The sequence below is a fragment of the Carassius carassius genome, chromosome 3, assembly GCF_963082965.1.
Source record: "Carassius carassius chromosome 3, fCarCar2.1, whole genome shotgun sequence".
Lineage (NCBI taxonomy): Eukaryota > Metazoa > Chordata > Actinopteri > Cypriniformes > Cyprinidae > Carassius > Carassius carassius.
Window position 1 is genome coordinate 10,885,719 of NC_081757.1, and position 12,133 is coordinate 10,897,851.

The window sequence follows — 12,133 nt, forward strand, 5'->3', positions numbered from 1 at the left end:
TCAGCTTATATCAGCTATTTATATCTTCTGCTCTAAAATCAATCCCACAGTTAAATCCCATCCTTTGACACGACAAAATGTCACGTGTGCATCTAGAATAAAAAAATACACACAGTGCACATGTTTTATGTGCACTTGTTTTGATACTTTCCAAGGACACAAGTCATGGAAGACTTTTTCTTATGAAAAATTAGCTTGGCAAAAAAGTAACTAGTGCCAGTAAATCAAAAAGAAAAATGGTAGAGTAGAGCAAAAAAATCTGAATATAATGTCTCATTTTGATTAGCCTTTTTCAGGGCTTTTCGCTTTTTAAAGTTCAGAAAGTCAGGGAGAGATAGCAGGGTAATGGGATATGTTGCAAGCTAGATTCAAACTTGCCTCACTGATGAGAGCGCCGGCATCACAGCTCATGAATTAACTGCTGACCATGGCTCCGACTTGATTTGTTTTACTCTATGTACCTTCTCTTCTCTATGCAAATGACATTTTTTACATCTTTGCTGCCAACATCTTCTCTCGTGGACACCATTGTAAATCTACTTCATTTGGTTTCTCTCTGGGCTATATTTCACCCCCTCTGACGTAAGCTCAGTAATGGTTCCTCTACCATTACATCTCAAAAGACCTCACTTTTATGATTTTGTTATTTATAAAATGCACGTATTATTCTAGGCAATACTGAACTTTTCTTTTTTTTAGAGATAAATTCATAAAATCGTAATTCTGTCGTGTACGCTATTGTTCTCAATATGCTTCACATTAGGACTATCCATTGACCTCAATTTGTGTCACCACATGACCTGGAAATATGTAACTTATTGTATGGCAAAATATCATTGCAGCTGGCAGAGCACACTTCATGCCATGTGGTATTAGAGAAAATGTCTTAAAAAGCAGATTTTGCTGATGCCTGCTGTGTGTCTGAATGTCACGCTATTGCAGCTTTCAAAAGGGTATGTTACTCCGATCCCATGCAAATAACCACAAGTTCAAGATCTGAGAGGTCACAGTGCAAGACATGTAGATTCTGCCAAAATAAATGCAGCTGTTTTACAAAAGAAATGACTGGTGCATATATTTCTTGGTACTATGCATAGCTTTGATCAGATTTTAAGCAACAAAAATGAGTAGCGTTCACTGCTTTTGTTTATTTTTTTTGGTTTTGACCTCCTTGGAAAACCTGATTTACACATCTGAGTTGGTCAAAATTCAGAATAAAAAAAAAATGGCTTCTTTTTTTTTTAATATCTCCTTTTGCATTTAAATTTTTAAGAGCTAAAATATCAACTACCCTTTAACAGCTTGAGGTTGTTATAATTACATTTTAAAATACATAAATATACTAAACAGTTATTAAAATTTCACAATATTACTGTTTTAAATGTATTTCTTATACAGATAAATGCATAAATCGTACAGATCCCTAAAGTTTCAATGGTGTGTGTGTGTATATATATATATATATACACACACATATACACAAACACACACACACAAATATATAAAATAACATTTAAAAATGTAAAATATATTTCACTGGATTGCTTTAAAAAAATCTTCATTCAATTTTGAACTGTACACAACCCTTCCATATATTTGTAATAATTAAGTTTGGGTAATGCATCTATCTTCTCACAGTGAAGGTGGTATATGCTCACCTGAGAAACTGTCCTTATCCATTGCCAGCAGGTCTCTGGCCTGATACAAATAACATCGCAAATGATACAGGATCCCATCTAAAGAATCAAAAGGAAGAACATCTGTGTAGTTTAAGCCATTATTTAAATCTGTGATTATTTAAAATGAGTTGGAAAACTGATATGTTTGACTCACTATCGAAGAAACAGGAGATTGTCGGGCGGTTGACACCAAAGGTTGTTGTAACTGACTTATCGTCATTCTTTTCATCAACACTGCTCTATTGACAAAAAAGGAAAAACACTGTGAGACACATTATGCTCCTTCAACCTAAACAGTAGACTCACACATATGGAGATGGGGAAAAGATGGGGCATTCATGTTGGATCAGATATCACAATATTCCGACCAAAAGGATAAACAGAGTATGTGTTAATGATGACTCTGCTGTCAGTTGTGGAAAGGGCAACTGTATATTGACCACAAACCACTGGCATGAAGTGATTACATGTCACCGCTCCAAGACACTCGAATATCATTTTGACACATACAAAATTCGGAATCCTTTTCTGAATAAAATGCCAGATTATGTCTTTTAACCAGAGTGAAACTGCTATGTCATTTGTGGCTCACTTTATTTACATAACCCAATACCCTTTTACTGTATGGGTTTGAAGAAAAAAAGAAAAACACCCTCCAAAGTGCCCTCTGAAACAAGAACAGAATTAGGAATTATGAGTAGCTGTGTAGTGCTACCAAACGCTGAATCGCTATTTTAAATGTCACATTATTTGCAAACGCAGCTTTTAGCACCAAGCCAACTAAAGTCTGCTTTTTGATCTCTATGTAGCAGAGAAAAGTCTGACTTATTTTGGTTAATTGGATCGCTCTCTATCTCATATATATCAGTGGAAAGTCTGATTCATTCTGAATCAGTTTGTCTTAAAGGGTTAGTTTATCCAAAAATCATCCTAGGTGTATATGATCTTCTTCTTTCAGAAGAATCCAGCTGGAGTTATTTTAAAAACAACCTTAGATCTTTCGAGCCATTTGATGCCACTCAGAAGGTGTTGCACTGCATCAGTCCTTGAGAAGTTTAATAAAAAGCACATCCATTAAAAAAAAGTGTCTCACACGGCTCTGGGGGTCAATAAAGGCCTCCTGTAGCGAATCAATGCATTTTTTGTAAGAAAAACATCCATATTCAAAATGTAATAATCACTTTAATCTAGCTTGCGCTCACAGTTGTAAACAAAGCAGTTCAGGGGGAATGGTGAGGTCAGCTATGAAGTGATGCACGCAGAAACACAGGGGAGAGATCAAACCAAAAAACGGTCACTAATTAGAAGTACAAAACAAGGATTTGTAAAGAAGAATGTCTGAGGATTTCGATTTAAGCCAAGAGTGTTTTTCCTTTGCTAAAGTAAGGGAACCTTGTTTCCTTTACTCCTGGTAACAAAAGTTGGTTTTCACGAGACTCACCGGCGCATGCGCAAAGGTGAGCTAAGACACTTTTTTTAATAGATGAGCATTTTATTAAACTTCTCAAGGAATGACGCAGTGCAACACTCACTGGGTGGCATCAAACAGCTTGAACGATTAAAGACATTGTTTTTTAATAACTCCAACTGGATTAGTCTAAAAAGAAGAAAGTCATATACACCTAGGATGACTTCAGGGTGAGTCATTTAAGGCCTAATTTTAATTTTTGGGTGAACTAATCCTTTAACTCATATCTCATATATAGCAGTGAAAAGTCTGATTCATTCTAGTGAATCAATTCATTATAAATTATTCTCCCTCCTATATGGATTTGCTAAATCTGATTTATTTTAGTGAATCATTTGTCTTAAACTGCACTCTATCTCTCATAAGTAGCATTTGAAAGTCTTATTCATTTTAATGAAATAATTCATGCAAAACAGCTCTCTCTTATATTAACCAGTGTAAAGTCTGAAAAATCTTCCTGTTGAATAGGTTCATCTTAAACTGCTCATATATAGCTGTGAAAAGTCTGAGTAATTCCAGCGAATCAATTCATTATAAATGGCCCTCCTTCATATGTAGATTTGCTGATTCATTTTAGTGAATCATTTATCTTAATCTTAATCTTAATCTTATCTTAATTTATCTCTATCTCTAGTATTGGAAAGTCTGAGTCATTTTAGCTAAACAATTCAAGCTAAACAGCTATCTCTTATATTAAGCAGTGAAAAGCCAGATTCATTCCTAAACATAATGAATGAGAACAGAATGAGTTGTTGGTCCTAAACAACTCTCTCATGCAACATTGAAAGGTCTGATTTGTTCTAGTCTGATTCTGATTCAATCAGTGTGTCCCAAACTACACTCTCGCTCTCACTCTCACTCTCTCACTCTCACACTCTCACTCTCACACTCTCACTCTCACACTCTCACTCTCTCACTCTCTCACTCTCACTCTCTCACTCTCACACTCTCACACTCTCACACTCTCACACTCTCACTCTCACTCTCTCTCTCACTCTCACTCTCTCACTCTCTCTCTCACTCTCTCTCTCTCTCACTCTCTCTCTCACTCTCTCTCTCTCTCTCTCTCTCTCTCTCTCTCTCTCAAACAATAGCTTTGGGAAGTTATTCCAATAAATCGGTTCATTCAGTTATAATCTAGCAGGGGACAGGAAGAGCATGATTTTTTTTGTTTGTTTGTTAAAACACTCAACATTTATGGGAATAACTAAAAATGAGTAATTTAACTATTTGAAGCTTATAATTGATGACTCTGAGTCAGAGATTTCAGGTTCACCTTTGCAAGGCACTTGGCCTTTTGCTTGCATCATGGATTCATTCCAGACCCTCGTCAACTCTGAGTTCTCAAGCCAGCCAAGCCTACACGACATCTCATGCCAAACTGCCTGGAATAGATCTGTAACAATGGACCCAGTGGACCAGACTATGAGTAAAAGAATAAGCATACTAACTAGGCTTTATGCATACACCATCTTTCACACTCACTATTCCATCTCTGTCTCCCTGTAAATGATATCCCATGATGCCCTTATTTTACCAGGCTGATTCCACTTTGCTTGCCCAGTCTCTCTCAGCACCTCCGATTCATCCAAGCTCAAAGCCCTCCACACCCATTCTCGCCTTTGCCTTGTCTGAATTGCATCTCACCCTCGTTTGATTCTCTCCGACCACTCTCCGTTTCTTCCATTACTGTCTCTCTTTCTAAATCTCAACCCAATTCCAGCTCCACATCACTCAAACAGTCAACCCTCATTACCAGCGAACACTCCAAGGAAAAGATGGCCGCCGGCCCCGTCTTTTCTAATGGCTCCATACGGCATCTCCAGCGCCGGCGACGGAAGGAGTCAGTCTTCTTCTGCTTAAGGTGAAACTTCCAGCCGACTAAAGAGGCATATTCCCAGCCCTCACGCTCCGACTCGTCCGGACGCTGCTGTAGAAGAGTGAGCACACACAGAAAAAGACAAATGTATATAATTGAACTGGACTGTATTAAAGTATTATTTTCATTATGCGTGTTCAGTATGAGCCTAACCAGCAGTGCACAGTGCAATAAAAAATAAAAGAGGACAAATAGCAGACATCAGGATCTTTAGGGTGGTGAGGAAAGGATTAGTGAGGAATTAGAGTTATCTAATAGAGTAGAAAGATGAGAAGTACGACTAGACAAATGTTTTGAAATCTGTGCTTGAAGAGTGCCACCATGAGGACAACTGATTCAACTCACAGTGACCTTAAAAATCATTCAGACACTTAAAAATATACTGTATGATAGTGCATTTAATCAAATATCTAAGTTGTCTAATTATTGCTATTATTTATCTTTTCAAGCAAAACATTTTACAACAAAAGTTATTAAATTCTAAAATGATAGATGGATACATGCTTGAAATTAGGACAAAACTGCCTACGATTAGGATGAAGACTCAATATTAATGAACACGAGTCAAATTTGCAGCATTGCAGGAAAATGTAATAATCACTGCATAAATAATGTTCACTACTGTTTAAAAATTTAGGGTCAGTACTTTTTTCTGTTAAATTAATTAAAACTGATAGTAAAGATATTTACAATCTCAACAAGAAATGTTTCATGAGCAGCAGATATTGGAACCTATGACCTTTGCCATTACAGGAATACATTTGAAAATATATTTGAAAAATAATACAGTTATTTTAAATTGTAATATTTTTTCGCAACATTACTGTTTAATTAAAAATATTTTAAAAAATCTTACTGACCCCACACTTTGAAAAGTAGTGTATTAATATATTCTTATCCGTTATTTGGTTTTCCAAATACTTAATTTTTAATAGTAAATAATATAATCTTAACCACCTTTTGTACCCAAACCACTCTTTCACACATTTTTTTCTCTTAGTTTTTTATTCACTTGTAGTAGTCCTACTTGTTTCTTGTGCAGAACCAAATATAAACACACTTAGCCTCATTCATGCAACAAATTTGTGTAAATAATTCGTAAAACCATTCTTATGTAAACTGTCTCATTGAAGTGAATGTGACATTTTATGTAAGAATGGATTTATGAATGGTTTAACACTGAATTTCTTCCACCCGTGTCTCATGAATGAGGCCCAACTCTATTCTCTCTGACTCTAGAAAGCTAATATGTTAATGTTCTTCAGTCTAACATCATTATTATTATCCAAAACATATCATCCGATCTCAAAAATGTATTTTTTAGATGTTTATTAACAAAGTGTTAATTGGATAAAGACTTTCACAGAATGAATCAAAAAACTCTTTATCTCTCTCTCTCTGTTACATACTCTCACACAGATGATGAACATTAGGCATATTTGCGGCAGGACTTTATAGTTGGACCCAGGTTTTCCTGCCAAGTGGATTAGAGGTGTGGGATTGATTTCAGATTATTCTCAGATGGCATGATTAATTAGGTGTCCTCTCAAGCTCCATCTGCCTCTCACCAGATGTGTTTAGGGACGGGGAAGACCTCCTGAGACTACACAGAGCTTTTTATGTCACGCCACCCTGAGCTTTACCAGAATCCCCCACAATTCAAAGAGAAAACGAAGCCAAGATTCCTCTTTTGTTTATCGCAGTCAATATGAAACTTTGTTATTTCTCTGACTGAAAACAAACACTTGGCTAATGACTGATGTACTTTTTTGAGCGCCTCCATTTTCTGCATATCTCTCCGGCGGAGTCGGATCCAACGCCTCCGGCGGTTGGTGTGGTACATCTTCTCAGATGGAACCCAGGACTTTGGTCGGCGGTCTGGAGGGAAGGTTATTCCATATTCCCACCCTACAGGTAGAAAAGGATTTATTGTAAAGGCACAATATATAAAAAAATAAGGAAGCTCATAAGTCAGTGGCGCATGTGTGTGCAGGGAAGGATTCTCAGAGTTTCCATACCTTGATCATCCACTGCACGCTTCAGGTCCTCGCTCCACTCAATATCCTCCCACACCCAGCCGGGGGGACACTCGATCTCATCTTTAGGCACCGCTTTTTCTCCATTCTGCCCCCCAGTGGACACAAAGAGACCAAAAAGGTTAGTTCCTGCCAACATATTAGTCCACTTTTTAAAGTATTTTTTAAATACCATTTGACTAACTATTAACTCATGAATAACACTGTGAACTAAAGGTACAGTTTTGTTATGATACAACCACACACTGACCACATCTGTGTACCCCTCCGGCATGCCAATCCACTGTCCTCCTGGCAAACGCATCTGATTTTCAAACACCTCTTCCAAAAAGCTTGTATGACCCGCATCAGTGTCATACAGCAATCTGGCCATCATGGGCATAAATACAAATCCATGTTATGCAGATTCAAAGGGTGTTTAATGATGCTGATATCACAGATAATGATAAGATGGTACTCACGTTTTCTCTGGGCTGATGTACCAGTCTCCCGCCCAGCTCCATCCTGGAGCGGGTTTGAAGCTCTCCTTTGGGAGTTTGGTTCTGCCAGTCACGTCACTGAACTTGGGGTATGTCAAACCCGTCGTACCCCAGTTCCCCACCAGAGCCAATTTAGTCTGGTTTTCATACTGTAGATCAAAATAAAATCACAGTAGGATTTTGAACAAAGTATAGGCTGCACTGATTTGAAAATACAGTGAAATAGTTATATTATTACAATTTGTTTTCGGTTATAAAATGTAATTTTGAATGCACCATCAGTCACATGATCTTTGGTAAATTATTCTAATATGATGAAACTGTAATATCATGGTCGTGTAAAAATGTATTTTTAAGAGCAAAAGTTGCAATAGGTGAAAAAATTAAATAATTTGTTAAAGTTGCATGTGGGTAGCTGCCCACTCACCGTTTCTGCAAACACAGAGAGTTTGCCCTCTGCAAACTGGTTAAAGGATTTGACATCAGTAGTTAGTCCGAACCACACCTTGACCCTGAGCTGAGTTGGGATCTTACTATATCCCCCGTCTTCTTGTGGATACTGAGCACAAATTGCACACAGAGATAGAGAGATTTATCAGCGCCCCTATATTTCCAGTCATCATTTGTACGGTAGCATTAGTGTGTGCTCTGCCTGTGTTTACCTTCATGAAAACCGTCTGAAGTTGACCACAGTGCTTTCCGCAGTAACCGTGGGAAAAGAGAACTTGATGGGCAGGGATTCTGTGGTAGGCCACTCGTCTGTCTCCCTGAAGCATCCAGATTATTATATCTGGCAGACTGTTCTGGGGCTGAAAGAAAAATAATTTATTTTTCATTTTACTACGAGTTACTATTTGAACCAGGAGTAAGTAGCACAGAATTGTCAAAAAAATTTTTTTACACCTGGTATAAAAATACTGTTAATGATATCCACGGTCTTCCATAGTATGAAAAAAAAACAATGGAGGTCAAAGGTTACCGTCAACTGTTTGTTTACATTCTTCAAAATATCTTATTCGGTGTTCAACAGAAGAAATTCATATAGGTTTGGAAAAACTTGAAAGTGAGCAGATGACAGAATTTTCTCTTTTTGGTGAACTATCCCTTTAAACACCAGGTGTAAGTCCATCTTGGCTGACCACTTGTGATTTGTTCAATGAAAACACATCTTTATAGCAGGTGGAAACAGCACTTCACCTCCTCAGATAGGTGGCGTAGTCTCTGGGTCCAGTCCTCCGCCTGCTCCAGCACTGCACTCAGCTCAGTCTCTGGTCCGTGTTTGAGCGCCAGTGCTGCCTGCACTATTTGCTGCATGTTAATCTTACGCAGATTCCTCAGGGCTTTATCCAGCGCAGTCACACAGGGCCATTTATCCAACGTGGGGAGCTCCTCACTACAGCACATACACACACAAGAGTGCTTTAATTTGTTATGGTGAATGCGAAACAACTTCACAAAACACTAGAGCACATCTGCACCTGCAGTCGGCAATGACATCATCAAGCAGCTGGACAACCTTCTGCTCCACTTCCTGTTCATCACTGCTTGCTTTGAGCGTCAGCTGTACCTGCTCCAGGTTTGATTCCTATTATGAACAATGAAATCCAATATTAGGTTATACAGTTTTAATATATTTTGATGTGTTGATTGGAGCCATATCTTAGATGGTTCTGTTTCTCACCAATCGGTCGACTATGCTGAGCAGCATGTTTAGGGCCTCTATGCGAGGGCTGACATCCTCCCACTCTGAAGACAAGACCACCACAGGTTTCACATTTCCCCATGGCAGATAATAGTAATGGCAGCCTAAATAACAGTACAATGGAAAACATATAAAACAGTGGAATTCATGACAGATGCTTGAGTGAATGTGACTCAAATAACAATTTAATATTAAAAATTATTGGGCACATTGTATAATATATAGCTTCAATCTTTTCAATCTCAAACTATTTGTTCACAAAATCACACAGGTCTCTGCATTTTTCCATTTACTTGTATAGATATGCAATACTGTTCAAATGTCCTCTCTGATATATTATTAAATATACAGTAAAAACAGTCAAATATAAATAAACGTGTTCTATATGTGATTTCTTCTTATGATTGTAAAACGGACTCAAAAAACATCATCAACTAGTTTTGCTGCTCAATATTTTTGTGGTTACAGTGATACATGTTTCATGATTCATGATAGTTTAATGAATATAAATATCTAAAGAACAGCATTTATTTGAAAAACAAATCCTGTTTAACATTATACCAGTTTTGAACATAGTAAAATGTTATGCATTTTAGGTGAATAAGCTGTTTCATGAAATTAAAAAAAAAAAAAAAAAGATTCCAAACATTTGAAAATTGTATATATTTACCCATCAAAAGTGCCAAGTTAATAAGATAATAATATTTATGGATTCAAATTTATCTTAAAGAATATTTAGACAGACAACCTAAAAGAAGAACAAGTGCTACAAATATCTACTTCAAAGTGAAATCAAAGTTTAGATGTTTTACGTGACGTGTAAAATATTAACTAACTAAAATCTGAACATATTCAGGTATAAATCATTATGTGGTTTCTCACCATCAAACACGGCCCTGCTGAACTGAGTGGTGGAGGCCAAAGGCAGACAGGTGTTGTCAAACTTGTTGCCGTAGTTGCCAATACTGACTTCAAACTGAATGGCATCATCCACATCCTGAAGAAGAGTGGCTGAGTAGAATGCAGCAAACAGGGAGAACTTCCTCTTCCGCATGAATTTCTGTATGACACAATAAAACAGAGGTCCTTCACCTCTTCTGAATGATCCATCCTGCGTAACATAATCCAACGTCTGGTGCCAAACCCAGCCAGAGGAACTGATCTCACCTCTACCACCAGCAGGTCATCAGGGTGTATGTCGACAGTCTTTTGCTCCGACTGATCAGACAGCTTTGTAATGACCTCCAACAGCAAACGTCCACGATAGGCCACACCCTCTCCCTACGTCCAAAAAAAATCAAACACATAGCAACTTCATTTCTAAAATTGTTACAATTCTGTAGCATTGTTAAGGCAATAAAACTGCAGTCAGTCATCATATGAAGGAGCATGGGGTATGTTATGCTACTTTCCAAGTTATTCCAACTTAGATTTGGGGAATTACATATTCCAGGCATAACTACAAATTAAATATGAATATAGAAAAAAGCATGCATAATACAAAGGTTTAATATAAGAACAGTAATCTAGTGAAACCATTCTTATATTTAGAATCGTAAAAATATCTGTAAAAATTATTTGATTATGCAAAAACATATATACACACACATACAAACATACATACATGTATATATAGAGAAAGTAAATCTCACCTTTCCAAAGTTTAATACCTCATGTGGGTCTGAGAAGGCCGTGAATTCTCTGGGGCTCCCATACATGTTGACGTAGCAGGGCCCAAATGTCGGAAGAAAGCCTATATTGTCATCCACTAATTGACATTAAATAGAGAACAGCAAGAATTAGACACACAGTGGTCACCTACACATTTAGAAGCAGTAAAATGTATGTACATATAAATGACCAAATTGCTTCTTGAGATAAATTAAGTGGCAAATATATTTCCATTTAGTCATAGAAGACAACTTCTCTAAAGGCCAATCGAATAAAACTATAGACAGCAAGTACTACAGCCCAACACACAGTAAGGCTTAACCTGACATAGGTGTGATCTATAGGAAGGATAGCACACAGATTTGAGTTCAGAGAGACACACATACTGATGTCGTGGGAGATCCTGGGAGGAAACTCATCTGAGTGCATAGAGAAATAAAAATGTTGAGACACAATAAGGATAGGATAAGTGAAAATAGCTCTTTTGCTATACAACCTCATGCATTAAATCACGTCTTCACCAGGCACGGAGTTAGAATAGCACACCAAACTCAAACTCACTCACAAAAGATGGTGAAACCAGCAACCAACTGCTAACATACTGAAACCAATGCAATGCAACACTACAATTCTGTCAACCAAGCCACATAATAAACCTGAACTGTCATGCCTCCCTGGCAATAGCACGAATGCTAAAGAAAAAAAAAGTGCTTTGTCATCCTTGCATCTAATTCAGATTAGGGCATACAAACCAATTTTACACAACATTCCCCAAAAAGCAATGTTAATTTCATTCTCTACTTTCAATTCACAGCCAGTTTCTTACTAATATACAAAATCAAAACATCAAATCAGCAAGCAAACGAGGATTAGTGTCACACTGGAACCAGCACAATATTGAACTGATGAAACGACTTTCAACATTGTAAACTGAAAGAACTGAACTACAAAGAAAAGAAAAATCTGATACCAAAGTTACTTTTACCTATACTAACTAAATAGACAGAGACTACAAATAATTACAACTGGCAATCATTGTGGCACAGACACGGCTGTTTACTTGAGTGAATCGAGGTGTCAAGTTGTGGTTTTGCCAATGATATGAATTTTGGGAAGGACTGATTGTATTAAGCTTTTGGTCTGGGAATCTATAATATCTATATATATTGTTCAGCAGTTCTGTTTAATGTTTTTAATTGTGCAGAAATAATGAATCATA

General features: G+C 37.2%; 1 protein-coding gene across 12 annotated transcripts in view; it reads right to left on the reverse strand.

The window, feature by feature from the left end:
• Positions 1–12,133, reverse strand: part of LOC132118799 (dysferlin-like) — a 73,449-nt gene that overhangs the window by 46,473 nt on the left and 14,843 nt on the right. For 7 of the 12 annotated variants that reach the window (XM_059528669.1, XM_059528674.1, XM_059528666.1 and 4 more), the window contains exons 17-32: positions 11,301–11,333; positions 10,896–11,011; positions 10,411–10,524; positions 10,126–10,303; positions 9,223–9,347; positions 9,020–9,126; positions 8,739–8,934; positions 8,204–8,350; positions 7,969–8,100; positions 7,524–7,690; positions 7,313–7,427; positions 7,045–7,150; positions 6,792–6,934; positions 4,904–5,077; positions 1,834–1,918; positions 1,659–1,736 (exon numbers count right to left, since the gene is read on the reverse strand). In XM_059528669.1, the coding sequence (XP_059384652.1) occupies positions 1,659–1,736; positions 1,834–1,918; positions 4,904–5,077; positions 6,792–6,934; positions 7,045–7,150; positions 7,313–7,427; positions 7,524–7,690; positions 7,969–8,100; positions 8,204–8,350; positions 8,739–8,934; positions 9,020–9,126; positions 9,223–9,347; positions 10,126–10,303; positions 10,411–10,524; positions 10,896–11,011; positions 11,301–11,333 (2,016 nt within the window). The remainder of the gene's footprint in view (positions 1–1,658; positions 1,737–1,833; positions 1,919–4,903; positions 5,078–6,791; positions 6,935–7,044; positions 7,151–7,312; positions 7,428–7,523; positions 7,691–7,968; positions 8,101–8,203; positions 8,351–8,738; positions 8,935–9,019; positions 9,127–9,222; positions 9,348–10,125; positions 10,304–10,410; positions 10,525–10,895; positions 11,012–11,300; positions 11,334–12,133) is intronic. The other 5 variants (XM_059528677.1, XM_059528676.1, XM_059528675.1 and 2 more) reach the window with 2 other exon arrangements.